Source organism: Physella acuta, unplaced genomic scaffold (genome assembly GCF_028476545.2).
Source record: "Physella acuta isolate Inbredline_101_S28 unplaced genomic scaffold, ASM2847654v3 ptg000937l, whole genome shotgun sequence".
NCBI lineage: Eukaryota > Metazoa > Mollusca > Gastropoda > Physidae > Physella > Physella acuta.
The window spans coordinates 342,882-361,434 of NW_026732454.1; the positions used below are offsets into that span (position 1 = coordinate 342,882).

General features: G+C 39.4%; 1 protein-coding gene across 2 annotated transcripts in view; it reads left to right on the forward strand.

Moving 5' to 3' along the window:
- Positions 1-18,553, forward strand: part of LOC131953653 (ATP-binding cassette sub-family G member 1) — a 65,451-nt gene that overhangs the window by 31,285 nt on the left and 15,613 nt on the right. For both annotated transcript variants that reach the window (XM_059316944.1, XM_059316945.1), the window contains exons 2-10: positions 9,326-9,576; positions 12,039-12,210; positions 12,528-12,645; positions 13,374-13,563; positions 13,863-14,008; positions 15,638-15,761; positions 16,998-17,112; positions 17,759-17,841; positions 18,280-18,507. In XM_059316944.1, the coding sequence (XP_059172927.1) occupies positions 9,553-9,576; positions 12,039-12,210; positions 12,528-12,645; positions 13,374-13,563; positions 13,863-14,008; positions 15,638-15,761; positions 16,998-17,112; positions 17,759-17,841; positions 18,280-18,507 (1,200 nt within the window). In that variant the 5' untranslated portion in view covers positions 9,326-9,552. The remainder of the gene's footprint in view (positions 1-9,325; positions 9,577-12,038; positions 12,211-12,527; positions 12,646-13,373; positions 13,564-13,862; positions 14,009-15,637; positions 15,762-16,997; positions 17,113-17,758; positions 17,842-18,279; positions 18,508-18,553) is intronic.

The following is an 18,553-nucleotide window of genomic DNA, read 5'->3' on the forward strand; positions in this document are numbered from 1 at the left end:
ACCCTGATAACACACGACAACCTTTTTAGTTGAGTGATGAATTGTTAACCCCAACAGTACAATTTTTTTAGTTGAGTGATGAGTTGTTAACCCCTTTAACATAGGACAACTTTTTTTAGATGAGTGATAATTGTCAACCCGACAATATAGGACAACTTTTTGCGTTGTTCAGCTGTTTGCTTTTAATTCTGATTTCCCAGAAGGCATGATTGTTGATCGGAGAACCTTTGTGTGATCTCATTCCCTATTTGTTGAAGTTAATGAAAACATTCATTAGCCGTCAGATTGTTTTATATAACGTTCGCGGTGTGGGTTTTTTGAAAACAGAAAGGATTAGGGAGAAAATAGGCCAGATTAGCAAACACATAATTACACATAGGCTTTGTGTTAAAGAATTTTAATCAGCAGTGGCTTATCGGTGTTTGTAATTTATGCAGTGAGTCGTCGAAGTAAAAACAGTGTTTAATAATGGACCGTGTGTCTGTCTCTGCTAGTGTTGGGATACTGTCTTTATGGAACTTGTGCCTGATTCTGCTGTTGTTGCGATACTTTCTTTAGTTGAATGGAACTTGTGCCTGATTCTGCTGTTGTTGCGATACTTTCTTTAGTTGAATGGAACTTGTGCCTGATTCTGCTGTTGTTGCGATACTGTCTTTAGTTGAATGTAACTTGTGCCTGATTCTGCTGTTGTTGCGATACTTTTTTAGTTGAATGGAACTTGTGCCTGATTCTGCTGTTGTTGCGATACTTTCTTTAGTTGAATGGAACTTGTGCCTGATTCCGCTGTTGTTGCGATACTTTCTTTAGTTGAATGGAACTTGTGCCTGATTCTGCTGTTGTTGCGGTACTTTCTTTAGTTGAATGGAACTTGTGCCTGATTCTGCTGTTGTTGCGATACTTTCTTTAGTTGAATGGAACTTGTGCCTGATTCTGCTGTTGTTGCGGTACTTTCTTTAGTTGAATGGAACTTGTGCCTGATTCTGCTGTTGTTGCGATACTTTCTTTAGTTGAATGGAACTTGTGCCTGATTCTGCTGTTGTTGCGATACTTTCTTTAGTTGAATGGAACTTGTGCCTTATTATGCTAGTGTTGGGACAGTGTCTTTAGTTGAATGGAACTTGTGCCTGTCTCTGCTAGTGTTGGGACGGTGTCTTTAGTTGAATGGAACTTGTGCCTGATTCTGCTGTTGTTGCGATACTTTCTTTAGTTGAATGGAACTTGTGCCTGATTCTGCTGTTGTTGCGATACTTTCTTTAGTTGAATGGAACTTGTGCCTGATTCTGCTGTTGTTGCGATACTAATTTAGTTGAATGGAACTTGTGCCTGATTCTGCTAGTGTTGGGACACTGTCTTTAGTTGTATGGTACTTGTGCCTGTGGGAATTTCGTCGCATTTCACATGATACCTGATCCCTCCCGTCCCCCAACATACCCACTACCCCCTCCCCACCACCCAGCAGATAAGCGATCATTCACCCCTAACTGCTATGTAGGCTTGTCCTTGTTGAAAGTCCGTAGGTCAATTTAACCCTTATGTGAAGTGGTTGTTGTTTTTTATATGACAAACATCACTTGATAACCCGTACTTGTTGAATACTGTTTTACATCTGGCTAAATAATCTCTGTGACCATTATGGCGCCATTCCCTACATGATAGATGCCCAATTATATTATTTAACGAAGAAGTTAAAATGCGAAAAAAATAAACACGCACTTATGGGGGTGAGTAAATTGTTTTAACATTTCCTCAGCCCTCCATTGTGACCTACTTTCAGTGTACTGCTTGTCTTATGCTGATGGTTTACGTAGTAAACTGGCAGACGTTGGTGCATCCCATGATTAGCGTTAGGTGATGGGTTATGGTGCATCCCATGATTAGCGTTAAGCGATGTGTTATGGTGCATCTCAAGATTAGCGTTAAACGATGGGTTATGGTGCATCTCATGATGAGCGTTAAATGATGGGTTATGGTGATGTAATGATTAACGTTAAATGATGGGTTATGATGCATCCCATGATTAGCGTTAAGCGATGTGTTATGGTGCATCTCAAGATTAGCGTTAAACGATGGGTTATGGTGCATCCCATGATTAGCGTTAAGCGATGGGTTATGGTGCATCCCATGATTAGCGTTAAACGATGGGTTATGGTACATCCCATGATTAGCGTTAAACGATGGGTTATGGTGCATCCAGTGATTAGCGTTAAGCGATGTGTTATGGTGCATCTCAAGATTAGCGTTAAACGATGGGTTATGGTGCATCTCATGATTAGCGTTAAGCGATGTGTTATGGTGCATCTCATGATGAGCGTTAAGCGATGGGTTATGGTGCATCCCATGATTAGCGTTAAGCGATGTGTTATGGTGCATCCCATGATTAGCGTTAAATGATGTTTTATGATGCATTTCGTGAATAGCGTTAAACGATGGGTTATGTTGATGTCATGATTTAACGTCAAACGATGGCTTTTAACGATACACTTTTTAAAACGAGGGCAATTTGATGCGTATCGATCGACCGTTATGTCATACAAAGATTTTCCTAAAGCTAATATAGAGGAAAGGCTACATAGGACAGTGGTTTGAGCTTTGATTAGGGTTAGATTTGAGGTGGAACACAGGAATGTGTGAGAATTGTTGTACTGTACACGTACATCTCCCCCCCCCCCCCCATACCGGTATCTGTTAGGACCCGAGTTTAGGATTAGGGTTACGACCATAATTAAATTTAGGGTCAGAATCCGGACACGAGTTACCACACTATAGCCAAGAAAATTCAACAGCATTGAATATATAACCCGGCATTTGAATAAGTTTAAGGCCTTTTCACCAAGCTGTTGACAATGACTGAGTTCACATGAAGTTGAAGTACCCTTGGTTCACTCAGTGGTATTGATCCACACGCTGCACATGTGTCTGAGCTACCGGAAACTGATTTCATACACGAGACACACGAAGACGTGGAAGGAAATATAATGGATATTCGGGTTTTAATTTTAATTTTTTTTTTTTTTTTTTTACATTTAGCACACATGTGATGATAAATTGCTAAATTAACAGTTATCTATTTCTTTACTTGTATCTCTAACCCGAAAGTCTCCAGTTCGAACACCGTGCTTGAGTCCGTGGTACGTCCTTGTATTTACCCAGCTTTGATGCTGCAGCATTGTGCTGACCACACTATCCATTCATAGGCCGGTGTCACAGAAACAGGTGAACTCTACTTCATATGCCCCATGGACCGTCAGATTTGAAATGGTAATGGTAACTTTTTATTTTACCCTGTAGCGACATGTTATCCGAATTTAATTCTATACGAGATACTAGATATGTGCTATAGAGCCACGATGTTTCGCTATAACGACACGACGTATCGCTATAACGACTCGATGTTTGGCTGTAACGACACGGTGTTTAGCTATAAGGTTATAATGTATCGCCATAACGACACAATGTTTCGCTATAACGAGATGACGTATTACGACACGTCACTCGTCAGCGGAACATCACAGATCAACACAGCTATATAAGCTGTGTGTTTGTTGTGTGTGAGTTGTTTTTCTAACAAGCACCTCGTGCCTGAACCGAGATGGCCGGAAGTGTGTCGGGTCGTGTTTAGACATCTCTGATGTTGTCTACCATTTGTCAAGTGTCTTTGTTTAATTACAGTTAAAAGCATCGCTGTACCGGGGAAGGGGGTGGGTCTGTCACGCGATTATAAACTACTCAGTCTTGGGAGAGATTTAATGCGTTCTTTCGTTTAGATTTGTGAAAAATCGATCTTAGAGAATTGGGTTCGGCTTTTTAAAAAAAATGTTGGATGGTATTATATGTTCGCTTCATAGTTCTCAAATCATATTTCGTCGCTTATTCCTACATATATTGGACACTTCCAATAGTAGCGAGAGATTTTATGAAGACTGTTTTGGTTTTGTGAAAACTGTTTCGACATAGGTCTTCATCAGTATCATTGTTGTGAGACCTATCTCTATATGACATTTATAGTGATAACCTTCTGAATAGGACACTCCGATATAAGAGAACAAACGTCTCTCTCCACTCTGTAAGACAAGAGACACTCTCCACTCTACAAGCGACTCTCTCCACTCTACAAGAGACACTCTCCACTCTACAAGAGACACTCTCCACTCTACAAGAGACACTCTCCACTCTACAAGAGACACTCTCCACTCTACAAGAGACACTCTCCACTCTACAAGAGACACTCTCCACTCTACAAGAGACACTCTCCACTCTACAAGAGACACTCTCCACTCTACAAGAGACACTCTCCACTCTACAAGAGACACTCTCCACTCTGTCAGACACTCACCACTGTATGACGACTGGTACTCTCTACAACAAGAGACACTCACCACTCTGTAAGACAAGAGACACTCTCCACTCTACAAGCGACTCTCTCCACTCTACAAGAGACACTCTCCACTCTACAAGAGACACTCTCCACTCTACAAGAGACACTCTCCACTCTACAAGAGACACTCTCCACTCTACAAGAGACACTCTCCACTCTACAAGAGACACTCCCACTCTGTCAGACACTCACCACTGTATGACGACTGGTACTCTCTACAACAAGAGACACTCTCCACTCTACAAGAGACACTCTCCACTCTACAAGAGACACTCTCCACTCTACAAGAGACACTCTCCACTCTACAAGAGACACTCTCCACTCTACAAGAGACACTCTCCACTCTGTCAGACACTCACCACTGTATGACGACTGGTACTCTCTACAACAAGAGACACTCACCACTCTACAACAAGAGACACTCTCCACTCTACAAGAGACACTCTCCACTCTACAAGAGACACTCCCACTCTGTCAGACACTCACCACTGTATGACGACTGGTACTCTCTACAACAAGAGACACTCACCACTCTGTAAGACAAGAGACACTCTCCACTCTACAAGCGACTCTCTCCACTCTACAAGAGACACTCTCCACTCTACAAGAGACACTCTCCACTCTGTCAGACACTCACCACTGTATGACGACTGGTACTCTCTACAACAAGAGACACTCACCACTCTACAACAAGAGACACTCACCACTCTACAAGAGACACTCCCACTCTGTCAGACACTCACCACTGTCTGTATGACGACTGGTACACTCTACAGCAAGAGACACTCACCACTCTACAACAAGAGACACTCACCACTCTACAAGAGACACTCCCACTCTGTCAGACACTCACCACTGTCTGTATGACGACTGGTACACTCTACAGCAAGAGACACTCACCACTCTACAGCAAGAGACACTCACCACTCTACAGCAAGAGACACTCACCACTCTACAGCAAGAGACACTCTCCACTCTACAGCAAGACACTCACCACTGTATGACGACTGGTACACTCTACAAGAGACACTCACCACTCTACAACAAGAGACACTCTCCACTCTACAACAAGAGACACTCACCACTCTACAAGAGACACTCCCACTCTGTCAGACACTCACCACTGTCTGTATGACGACTGGTACACTCTACAGCAAGAGACACTCACCACTCTACAGCAAGAGACACTCACCACTCTACAGCAAGAGACACTCACCACTCTACAACAAGAGACACTCACCACTGTATGACGACTAGTACTCTCTTTAGAATGCCACATCAACAAACCCGATAGATCGATGAGCGGCCATTGGTGCCAAATATAAACGTCCTTCTCTGAGGGATTGAGGGGAGGGGGGAGGGTGGAAGCTGCTTTAGAATGAAACAGTAAAGATGACATACATGGACTATGATGTATCATCTCCCTTTTTTTTACTGATTCATTTTTACCAATCTCGTTTGATCAAGTTGTTGGCCTAAATGTCGTTAATTGGTAACTTGCCACTGTAAAACCTTATCTAATAGGCGAGTTGTGTATGTGTAGGCTGCTCTTGTTAAAGCTTACTTTTGACATCTCTGAATGATGGTCTAGTCGTGTGTGTTCTCTAGTTTGAAAACCTTGTATAAGCGGGTTATTGTGTAGATACAGTCCTAGTTTCACGGCCTGTAATGTCTGATTATATAGGAGGAATAAACATATTGTGCGTTAACTAGGGAACGTCTTTGTCTTGCGCTCAGTATAATTTCATATACGCTCGGGTTAGGCTCCAACCTACGGTTAGTGGTTAGGCTCCAGCCTACGGTTAGTGGTTAGGCTCCAGCCTACGGTTAGTGGTTAGGCTCCAACCTACGGTTAGTGGTTAGGCTCCAACCTACGGTTAGTGGTTAGGCTCCAACCTACGGTTAGTGGTTAGGCTCCAACCTACGGTTAGTGGTTAGGTTCGGTAGGTTCAGAGTTCAGGTTTAGGTGTGCAGTCTTTTTGTTAATGCTAGATTGCTAATTTGTATGTGTATGGCCAGTCTCCAAGTCCCGTTAATACCGTTAATATGTATAAAAAAACATATTACATTCTGGCACATGTCGTTTTAGGACCTTTATAGACAGAAGATTTCATTAATTAATTAAGCATAATTAACTATTCATTAACAAAACAGTTATCCCCCCCCCCCCCCCCATCCCCAACAACACACAAGTAAAAAGCTTTGTTCAGACACCGGTCTAAAAATAGCCATGATCACTAAACCAATTAACACAGCCGCGTCACAGTTCAAAGTTCAGATTTTCACTCTCCCCTTTCTTTACGATCAAGTTTGCCTTAGTGTCTTGGTGTATGTGAATTATGAAGAAAGATAGGCGGAATGTGAGATGGGAACAGGACATTACCCCCTGTACCGGTCAGTAGGGCACTCAGTGTTTCTTCCAGACTTTTATCTCCGGGGTGGCACTTGAAATCTTCGGTAAACTTTCTTCGGGGGGGGGGGGGGCGGACACTGTTAAAAGTATATATTTTCTATATAAATTATATAAATTTCATTTCGTTCGGGGGGGGGGGGGGGGCGGTAAAAATTTTTCGGCCCCCCCCCCCCCCCCCCCGAAGAGATGCCTGGAAGAAACTCTGAGGGCACTGCAGTAAGGCATTACTCACCTATTGATTACAAATCGAACTTAAACTTAATCCTAACTTTTAACCTAACCCTAATCGAAAGTCAGAGTTAGGATTAGGACTTGATACAATTCTGGAATGGAATGATCTTGTTTTGCTCTTTGCCGGTTTTGTTTTCTCTAGAATGACTAGCAAAAGTACAAGCTATGACTTATTTTGTACTTTATCACCCCCTTCCCCACCCCCCTTTTTTAATGCATTAAATCGAATGCACAGGTATGCTATAGAATTCCGGGTTTGTTACTTTACCGCCGTGTATTCTCGTAATGGGACTTTGGTAATTGGCGGGTATCGGACATACGTATAATAGTATTGGCTAGCATGGTAGTACATTAGTAGTTTAGTACTGGCCAACGTAATGAAACAAACACACGGAAGTCAAATCTACTGGGTTGTTGACAGCAAGTTACCTTTGAAACTAATTAAATATGCAAGAAATACAAAAGTTGTAATCTAGATCTAGGTCTAGCAGTTAAAAAAACAAGTGTTTTGTGTAGTGGAGGACGGCTCGGGGTTCAAGGTAAAACACATGACGTTGGTTTTATTTTTGTCGCCACCTCAAAGACATGTGAGCAGGAGGGTCAGTAAACACTGAGACGGGTGGGCCCGTAGATCTTTGGACCGGTGGGTCAGTAGACCTTTGATTCTTAGGACGTGTGGGCCATTAGAATTAGTCTCAATTAGATCTTTACTACGGGTGGACCAAGATCTTTGAAATTGTGGACAATAGAATGATTTGTAGATGTTGGACCTGTGGGCCAGTAGATCTTTGAAAGTGTGGGTCAGTAGCAGTTTCTTCCAGGCATCTCTTCGGAGGGGGGGGGGGGGGGGGGTCAGAGCCCCGCCCCCCCCCCCCCCCGAAATTTTACCGCGCCCCCCCTCCCCCCCCCCCCCCGAACGAAATAAAATGTATATAAATAATTTATATAGAAAATATATACTTTTAACAGTGTCCCCCCCCCTCCGAAGAAAGTCTACCGCCCCCCCCCCCCCCCCCAAAATTTCAAGTGCGCCCCCCCCCCCCGGAGATTAAAGTCTGGAAGAAACACTGGTCAGTAGATCTTTGATTCTTCATGCATTGGATGTGTGGGCCATTGCCATTAGATATTTGGACCGGTGGGCCATTAGATCTTCGGATAGGTGGGCCATTAGATCTTTGGAATTGTGGGTCATGTAATCTTTGGACTGGACGGGAGGGCCAGTGGGCATACGTTAGCGCATAGATCTTTTAATTGGTATCATAATCGTGATAACCACCGAAAAATGATACTGATAACCTTCACTTGGTTAGTCTCAGTACAGTTACTAAATACTATTATTAGGGCTAGGTTTGAAGGGTTGTGGTACTATCTTCATCTTGATATAATCGTAGGTCTGGCTAATACTCTAAATACTGTAATAGAGTGTTACCAGAAGGCAGAAGCCAAAGCAATTGTGCTATTTTTCTTTGTTAAATTCTTAAACTATTTATCTAAGCCAAATAAGACCCATTTTTTTAAAGATAATTAATGAGCACCCCCAACTCCCTACCACCTACCCCAAGCAAAAATCCTTCAATACCCATCACCCTGGCCTTATAATAAAGTTGCACTTGTTTAGTCTATTGGATTTAATGAAACCATGCTATCAATTAGATAACATTTTATTTCACTACTTAACTTGCAATACTGTTGCAATATCTAAGATTAGATAAGAACACTATCTAACCACTAGATTAATTCATGTGATGTCATATAAACTTAATAATAAAATATTTTAAAGTCTAGATCTCTAGTGAAGTGATACAAATTTTGATTTGGTGGATTTGGTGTGTAAAAGTATGCCATGTTTAGGAACATGTGTAGTGACAGTGTTAGATTGGTATATATACAATTTTCCATCTAGGTGTGTAAATAGCTTTAGTGTGATGTTTTTAAAATAGGTTAAACCTATTCATACAATTGTTTTGATTCCATCACTTATGCATGCTTGGTTAGTGTGTGTCCGTTTTCTTTGAAGAATTTTTGGCATACAAAGCCAACATACGAATTATTCCATATCCTGAAACTGTTAATTGAACTAGCAAATCATATAATTTATCTTACTTAATTTATCGAATTAATACTTTGAAGAATATTTTTGTCTTTATTTAGACTTTAAATTTTTTATAACTAGAAGTCTTGTAAAGCCTTGTGTATGCACCAGTTGATCAATCTATTTATAAAACTAATCTCCAGAAACAGAAGAGTGTTTTTGAGTTTCCCCAAACAAGATAATAATAACAGTTTTATATTGCTATGTGTTCCAGGTTGTCACTTGATGAATCTCAGAGGGTGCGGTGACCTGCCAGTCAGAGCCAGCCCAGGTTGTAATTAGGTTCACTCCTGGTCAGTTAATCAAGGTGAACTGTTGCCCCTAATCCCAGGATTAACTGTTGGATCTAATCCCAGGATTAACATTAGTGAACTGGGAACGCTGGTGGTGGGGGCAAGGAGCTGAAACTATGTAGTGATAGCAGAAAACAGACACAAGACAATGGCTGAGCTGTTGTCTGTACAGGTAAGAGTTGTCTCCGCCTGGTTAGAACTGTGTATGTTATTGTGTGGCAAGGACTGTAGGTAACTACACCTCAACCCAGAGGATATCATGGTTGAATGGTCGAGCGTTTGACTGCTAGCTTGAAAGACTTGAGTTCGTAGCCTAGGCTCGTCCACCCAACTCTTATACGCGGGAAAGTAAAGGTGGCTGGGTCTAGTGCTGACAACACTTACCCTTCATATGCTAAGGTCACTGAAACAGGTGAACTCTACTTCACCTGACTCATCAGCGGTTAGGTTCAATAGGGTATTTTCTTACTTAAACCTAACCCTAGCCCTAAGTATATATTATTTATTGTGTAGCCAGAAATGTGAATTTCTAAACTTAACCCTAATCCTAGATCTTAGTACATTTTCTAAACTATAGTTAATAAAACTTATACCTTACTTAATCCTTGACTCTAAGCCTTTCCCTATGTCCAAACTTAAACCTAACCTTAGTGGTTTAGGTATTATTACTTCTTCATGCTGTAAGAATATTTAGAGTCAATTAATACAAACCTAATTAATCCTTATCCTAGAAATAACCTTATAATAGCATACCCCAAAGGCTTACAATTTACTGTAGGTGAAACGTGATGTAGTTTTTTTTACAGTTTATTAATAGAAAACCTAACCTTAGCCCTAGCTATTACCCTTACTGATTTAAACATATTTAAGTGTACCTGATCTGTCAAAGTGTTAGATGATGTCAAAAATCAAAGTTTGTGTAGTGTTGTTGCTGTGTTGTTGATCAAAGAAATTAGATTGAATCATGTGATGCTGTTAACTGTGTATATCTATAGCTGTGCTGTTAATCTCTGACACTATGTTTAAAATGGGTATTGAAATATTTGTATGTGAACAAGTTCAAAGTTCATGTCAGGTCAACACATGTGGGGGTCATACAAATTTCCTTCTGGGCAAAGTGCCAAAGTTAATTTTAAGAAAAGGCAATAAACCTTTTATAAACATATTTTATGCCATAATCTTTCTATTTTAAGAAATAAAACTGAATGAATCTTTCTATTTTAAGAAATAAAACTGAATGTAACTTAAGCATTTCCTTAAGCACCTCTGGAGTGTGTTGCGTTGGTGGCTATTAAAAGACAGGTGGGAAATGGATGGCCAACCAGAGTTATGCAAACTGTGGAAACAGTCTAAATTTAAATGTAAACAGTACACAGTCTAGACCTATAAATAGAATGTTGTAATAGCATTTTAGGTATTGCTAGAGGCCGTCTCAATGCTAATGTAAACAGTACAAACAGATACAATCTTGTAATAGTATTTTAATCATTGTTGGTAGTTGTCTACATATAAATGTAAAAATCTCCTATAGATCTAATCTGGTAGTAAAAATTAACCTTAAGTACATCATTGTGTAGCAAGAACTGTGGTCAGACGGTAGAGCATTTGGCTGCTACCCTAAAAGCCTTGAGTTTGTATTCCAGGCTAGAGTCATAGCATGTCCCTGAGTCCACCCAGCTCTGATAGGTACCTAAATTACATGAGGGAAAGTAAAGGTGGATGGGCATAATATGCTAAGTTACAGAAATATGTGAACTCTACTTCATCTGCCTCATGGACGGCCAGGTTTTAAAGGATAACCTTACTTTTACAAGAGAGGGTTTATATATGTAAACTAGTTTATTCCACTGCTGAGGCACACTGAATAAAATCAGTTGTTTTGTATTATTCATCTTGTCCTGTGCAACATTCCAAGTTGATGAATCAACTTCCTCTGTCAATAGACACTTGTATTCAATGCATGGGCTCCAACAGAGCTGTATTGAGTCTATGTGTTTTACAGATATTCATCTTTAGCCCAGTGTCACATAAGTAGGCACATCTGCTGCCAGTGGGCATACTTTGTACTGTATCATCTAAGTTATACCTGTTACCACCACATGACCAAATGGACAGGCTGGCTTTTACAATCATTTTGTTGTTACCAGTGCCAGGAATTTGTCATGGGAAGGGGTTCTAACCCCTGCCAACACACACTTCCCCCCCCCCCCTCCCTTCCACCTATGCCTCTGGTTGTTAGATAATTTGTTATTGTATTCCTGTAAAGCCCTGCTCTTCTTTTATTTTATACTCAGCGCCACAGTGGCCGATTGAAAAAAAAAGAAAAAATTATATTTGTCTTGTCCATGAGGTACTTGGGTGTTTTGGTAGTTTTACTTTTGCCAGAACCACAACTCTATCCGGCCAAAGCTTAGCTCTTATCATAACCCAAACATCGATATCAGCTGAAAAAAACAAATTGGTGTTTTTTATTGCTTAAATACCACTCTACCAAAATATATATTTATATTTAAATAGAGATTCTTTCTACAAAGTGAAACTTGCCACTAAAAAAGTGCCCATAACATGAAACTTGCCACTAAAAAAATGTAAAATAAATTGAAACTTGCCACTAAAAACTGCACACCTCCACAGGTACAGATACCTGCACACCTGGGCAAGCTTCTGAGACCAGAGACCAAGAAGTTGCTAGGTGACAATGGGACGAAAGAAAAAGGTCGCTCGTCCCACCTGGCTAAACACAAGCCAGTGGACATCACGTTCAACAATTTGTCTTACTTTGTTAAGGAGGGACACAGTAGGAAAGGTAGGCTCAATCAGCAGGTGAAAATAATTACTTAAAAAACAAAATTTTGCTTTGTACAATGGTGATTTCTAAAAGATGGAAAATTTGTCATCCCATCTCTAAATGTAAACATGTTTTTTTTCCCACCCATCTCTAAATGTAAACATGTTTTCATAATAGAAATGATGAATGCCTTATTTTATATTTTTTTTTAATTAAATAATTATTTGTTATAGTTTATTTTATGGTTTATAAATATAGGCACATATATATAAAAAAGTATTTACTGCATGAAATGTTTATGTTGTAAGTTGTAAAATTTCCCCCCAATTTCCCAGGTAAAAAAATGATCCTGAAGAATATATCAGGGAGATTTGTCTCTGGTGAGCTGACAGCCATCATGGGGCCATCTGGTGCTGGCAAGTCTTCCTTGATGAACATTCTAGCTGGTTATAGGTTTGTTTTATTTCTTTTAGATTTTAGGACACATTTTTGTTTTTTTCTTAAAGGAACCAATCAACTTAATCAAATGGGCTCACAGTTTTTCATTTACAATATAGGGCATGATTTTTTAAAAAGACAAGAACAAATTAACATATTATGCTTTTGTTAGGAGCCAGTTCCCATACTTTTGGGATTTGTCATTTCTTTTGCTAGCACTTAATTGTTCTTAATAGTACTTAAATAATAGTTCTGAGGAAATATATCTTCTTCAAGATCAGAAGTGAATTTTCTTGTATAAAGCAGCCCTGGTCTAATGGTAGAAGAGTCTCTCCCTTACCTAAAAGTCACTAGTTAGGTACTGGCATTAAGGCCCATATAGTATTGCCCCCAATTTCAAAATGGAGACATGCACCAAGGCAGATAGGAAAATAATAGTGGGAAAATAATGGGGTCTTAATTACTGGTCTAGTGTGAAAATAATGGGCCGTAGTTACTGGTCACATGTGTAGTGCTCATTTCTACATTCAGCTGTGAGGATACCTTGCCTTATGCCTGAATAAGAGAAGTTTTATAAATCTGTCCACAATTTTTCTGCAATAGTTTGGGATATTGCTTGTTCTTTCTCTACTTACAACCTACCATAAAACTCTTTTTAAATATAATTGTTTTGTAGATCTGTGTTGTTAGTATTTTTATTGACAAAAAAAAAATATTTTATTTCCACCAACTTAAACTATCAGAACAAAGAATGTGACCGGGTCTCTGTTGGTGCGTAACCGAGAGCGAGATTTGAGGTCGTTCCGCAAGATGTCGTGCTACATCATGCAAGATGATGAGCTCCTGCCACACCTGACGGTGGAGGAGGCTATGATGTGCTCGGCTAATCTGAAACTTGATGAGAAGTTGTCTCCCATGGAGAAGCTGGAAATGGTAGGTTACGGTTAGGGTTTAGTTGAGAAGACAATGGTTAGTTTGGGGTTAAGGCAAAGACTTGGCCTTATATGTTCTGACATTTGACACCAGTTTTGACATGTGACACCTGTAGTGACATGTGACACCTGTAGTGACATGTGACACCAGCATTGACATGTGACACCTGTAGTGACATGTGACACCTGTAGTGACATGTGACACCAGCATTGACATTTGACATCAGCATTGACATGTGACACCTGTAGTGACATGTGACTCCAGCAGTGACATGTGACACCACTCCTTCTGACCCCCAGGTGGACGAGATCCTGGACACATTAAGCTTGAACGAGGCCAAGAAGACGCGGACATCCAATCTCTCTGGTGGACAGAGAAAGAGGCTGTCCATAGCTCTAGAGCTGGTCAACAACCCTCCAATCATGTTTTTTGATGAGCCAACAAGGTCAGTAAACACCACCATTAGGAAATATAGTTTACCTTTCTAGCCAATTTTCATAGATACCTAGTTTATCAACTAATGTACAGAAGTTCCTTAAAATAATAACTTTTACTTGAAAATTCCTTTGTTGACCTAGATTATCACTTTCATTTTGTTCGTTCAAAAAATATTTCACATTTTTAATTTGTTTCAAATCTTTCACCTCCTGATTATTTTTTCACATTTTTGTTTCAAATCTTTCACCCCCTGATTATTTTTTTACATTTTTGTTTCAAATCTTTCACCCCCTGATTATTTTTTCACATTTTTGTTTCAAATCTTTCACCCCTGATTATTTTTTCACATTTTTAACACGTTTTTATTAACTCAGCTTCGCGTGTGTTTGTTGTTAAAATTGACATCGAAAATTAGCCCACTTCTGATTGCTCTATAGATCTGAAATTTGGCATGCAGGCTACTTTCGCCTAACAATTTCAGATGCAATCATAAAAACTAGCAATTAGAGACCGTAATTAGCTTAATTTAATTACGCCCTAAGGACCATAAAATTGAGGACATGATTTCTAAAGATACCGACAAGACTGGAGGCCTATTGACACAGTTACTTCGGCCCCAATGGATGTGAGCGCGCTGGCCGTGATCGTATAGTGGTTAGTACTTCGTGTTGTGGCCGCGACAACCCAGGTTCGAATCCTGGTCGCTCAAGATTTTTAGTCCGTGTATTTATAAACACTTAGTCAAGTCATATTTAATCAAGTCATTAGATAAAGTAGAAAATAAACTATATAAAAAACTTTTTTAAAAACCACGTTTTTCATGTGTAGCAACGGACTAAAAAGGAGAAAATAAAATACTTAAAAAAAACTTTTTAAAAAACCACGTTTTTCTTGTGGACTAAAAAGTAGAAAATAACTATTTACATACATTTGATGACAAAAAACGTGGGTCGGGCAGATGGGTCGGGAAATTTGATGGTGAACGTACCCACGTTTTTTGTCATCAAATGTATGTAAATAGTTATTTTCTACTTTTTAGTCCACAAGAAAAACGTGGTTTTTTAAAAAGTTTTTTTTAAGTATTTTATTGTTTCAAATCTTTCACCCCCTGATTATTTTTTCACATTTTTGTTTCAAATCATTCACCCCCTGATTATATTTTCACATTTTTAATTTGTTTCAAATCTTTCACCCCCTGATTATTTTTTCACATTTTTAATTTATTTCAAATCTTTCACCCCCTGATTATATTTTCACATTTTTAATTTGTTTCAAATCTTTCACCCCTGATTATTTTTTCACATTTTTAATTTGTTTCAAATCTTTCACCCCCTGATTATTTTTTCACATTTTTAATTTGTTTCAAATCTTTCACCCCTGATTATTTTTTCACATTTTTAATTTGTTTCAAATCTTTCACCCCCTGATTATTTTTTCACATTTTTAATTTGTTTCAAATCTTTCACCCCTGATTATTTTTTCACATTTTTAATTTGTTTCAAATCTTTCACCCCCTGATTATTTTTTCACATTTTTAATTTGTTTCAAATCTTTCACCCCTGATTATTTTTTCACATTTTTAATTTATTTCAAATCTTTCACCCCTTGATTGATTTATATTCTCTATCCTCCCCAGTGGGTTGGACAGTGCCTCATGTTTCCAGTGTGTGTCTCTGTTAAAAAAATTAGCTGAGGAGGGGAGGACAATCATCTGCACCATCCACCAGCCCAGTGCAAAACTCTTTGAGATGTTTAATCATGTGAGTTGTGTCCCTTGTTTTTTAAACTAACAGGGTTATGCACCTTGGTAGTTATCCAATCAAAATGTCATGAAATTTTTAATTTTAATTTTTTTTTACATTTAGACCTTGGAGTTGGGTAACTTATAAATAAATCATGTACTGAATATCATTGAACATTTACAATACATAATTTAAAAAAAAAAGCTAATGAATATTTGAATTGAACAAAACAATCAATAAACATCCATCTTTTAAGTTCACACACTCAGCAACAAATGTTGCAAGGTCATTCAATTATTTCACTCAGGACAATGTGAAATATAATCTATTTAATCAACTCAACACAAAATAGATGTCTCTCTTTGTTAGACAGAACCTTCACATTTGCCATAGTTATTTAATTAATCTTACACTTGCCTGACCCCCCATCCCCACCCCCTCTCACCTAAGTGTAAATATATGATCCTTTTTATAAGTGACCACACAGGCAACAAAACAACTTAGTCTAGCCTGTATGCCCTAAGCCTGGGTGAGTAGTCCTCAACTCTCACCACTTGTGTCAGGTGAGCTAATTATGGCGAAATTCGCAACTCGTTATTCAAATTACCATGATAAAAGTTATGTGAGTAGTCTTCAACTTCGACCAATGACATGTGTGAAGTGAAAGCTAATTATGGTGAACTTTGCACCTGATTATTCTAATTACCTTGATAAAATTTATATTAGTACTATCAGAGCACCTGTGCTGCACACAGGTGCGCACATCCATTGTGCATGCATTGCATTGGTGTGGATATTCCTTCAGTTATATCATTAAAGTAATAGTCAAAAGCTAATGATACATTTAAACTCAATTATATATTATGATATTAAATATAGAATTGGGTTTCTCTGACATTCCAGCCAACTTTATTTTAAAGCGAAGCACTGACTTGTGACCTAAGTTCAAAGTTCAATTCTGCTTCACTCTTACATGCTGTCCTTCTATAAGAAGATAAAATTTATAAAAAAAAATATACATCAGCTCCCTGCTCAAAATTTCCTCCAGAAATATTTCTAAAAGTTTCTAGAAACCTACACTTAAGTTTATACTGTAATCATGTAATCATTATCTACGTCACAAAATTAATTGAATAATATTCTCCTCTCCTAACTAATGTCAGTATTCTATTTCTCTATCTATTCAGTGTTCTATTCCTCTATCTAATGTCAGTATTTACTCCCCTATCTAATGTCAGTATTCTATTTCTCTAGTTGTACCTGCTAGTTGATGGCCAGTGCATCTATCGAGGTACCATCAAGGCTTTGCTGCCATACTTCCAGGAACAGGGACTGGTGTGTCCCAACTACCACAACCCTGCTGATTATGGTAAGGACATGAACATGTGTTTATAGACATGGGCAGGTGTTTATGGACATGTGCAGGTGTTGGTTGTCTATTGTAAGGACTTGTGAAGGTGTTTATAGACATGGGCAGGTGTTTATGGACATGTGCAGGTGTTGGTTGTCTATTGTAAGGACTTGTGCAGGTGTTTATAGACATGGGCAGGTGTTTATGGACATGTGCAGGTGTTGGTTGTCTATTGTAAGGACTTGTGCAGGTGTTTATAGACATGGGCAGGTGTTTATGGACATGTACAGGTGTTTATTGACATATACAGGTGTTTATGGACATGTGCATGTGTTGGTTATCTATTGCAAGGACATGTGCAGGTTGTGTATGTTTATGTAAAGGTTACTGACCTCTCACTGTTGGACATAGGTGTTCACTGACCACTGGTGGACATAGTTTAAACATTGTAATTCAATGACCTCTTACTGACTACTGCCTTACTACGACTGACCATTCTCTTTGACCACTCTGACTGACCTCTTACTGACCACTGACTGGTGGACATAGTTGAAAAGTTGTAATTCACTGACCACTATCACTGACCACTATCACTGACAACTCTGATTTACTGTCTCTGACCACTGAATGACCACTTACTGACCACTCTGACTGACCATTGCAGTGATGGAGGTGGCAGCTGGAGAGTATGGTGAACAGAATGTGGTCATGTTGATCCAAGCACTCAATGAGGGCAAGTGTGACCAGGTGAGTGGCCTGCTCCTGCCTTCTGTTACACGTATAATCTGTATCATCTTTTGTAACAGTAGACATAACAGTAGCAGTATGTATAGGATACATGTATTCCATTTGGAATTGGTGGGTTACGGTTAAGAAACAGTAGCCTTGTTAAACATTTTGTAACAAAAAGCTAGTAGTTACAATTTTCTTTTTAGTAACACACATTCAGTCCATTGGTTCTCAATGTCTTATAGTGTCACCATTACAGTGGTTCTCAATGTCCTATAGTGTCACCATTACAATGGTTCTCAATGTCCTATAGTGTCACCATTACAATGGTTCTCAATGTCCTATAGTGTCACCATTACAATGGTTCTCAATGTCCTATAGTGTCACCATTCATTACAGTGGTTCTCAATGTCCTATAGTGTCACCATTCATTACAGTGGTTCTCAATGTCCCCAGGTGGAGACAGAGAGGCAGCAGTCTTGCAATGGGGCTCACCTGGCTTCACTGCACTCAACTGATGAAACGGCCACGCACGAGTCGGCCGTGCAACTCAACAAAATGGCCTCGGCCCAGTCGGGCGATGGCACCTCAGCAAACTGCGGTGACCGCAACAGTAAATCAGATGGCCGCCACTCCCCCTCCTGCCGGACCAATGGCGCCTGTTTCCCCCATCGGCACCAGGATGTAAGTGGAATATTTTGTAGCACGACGCGTGTCGTAGTTCTATGGT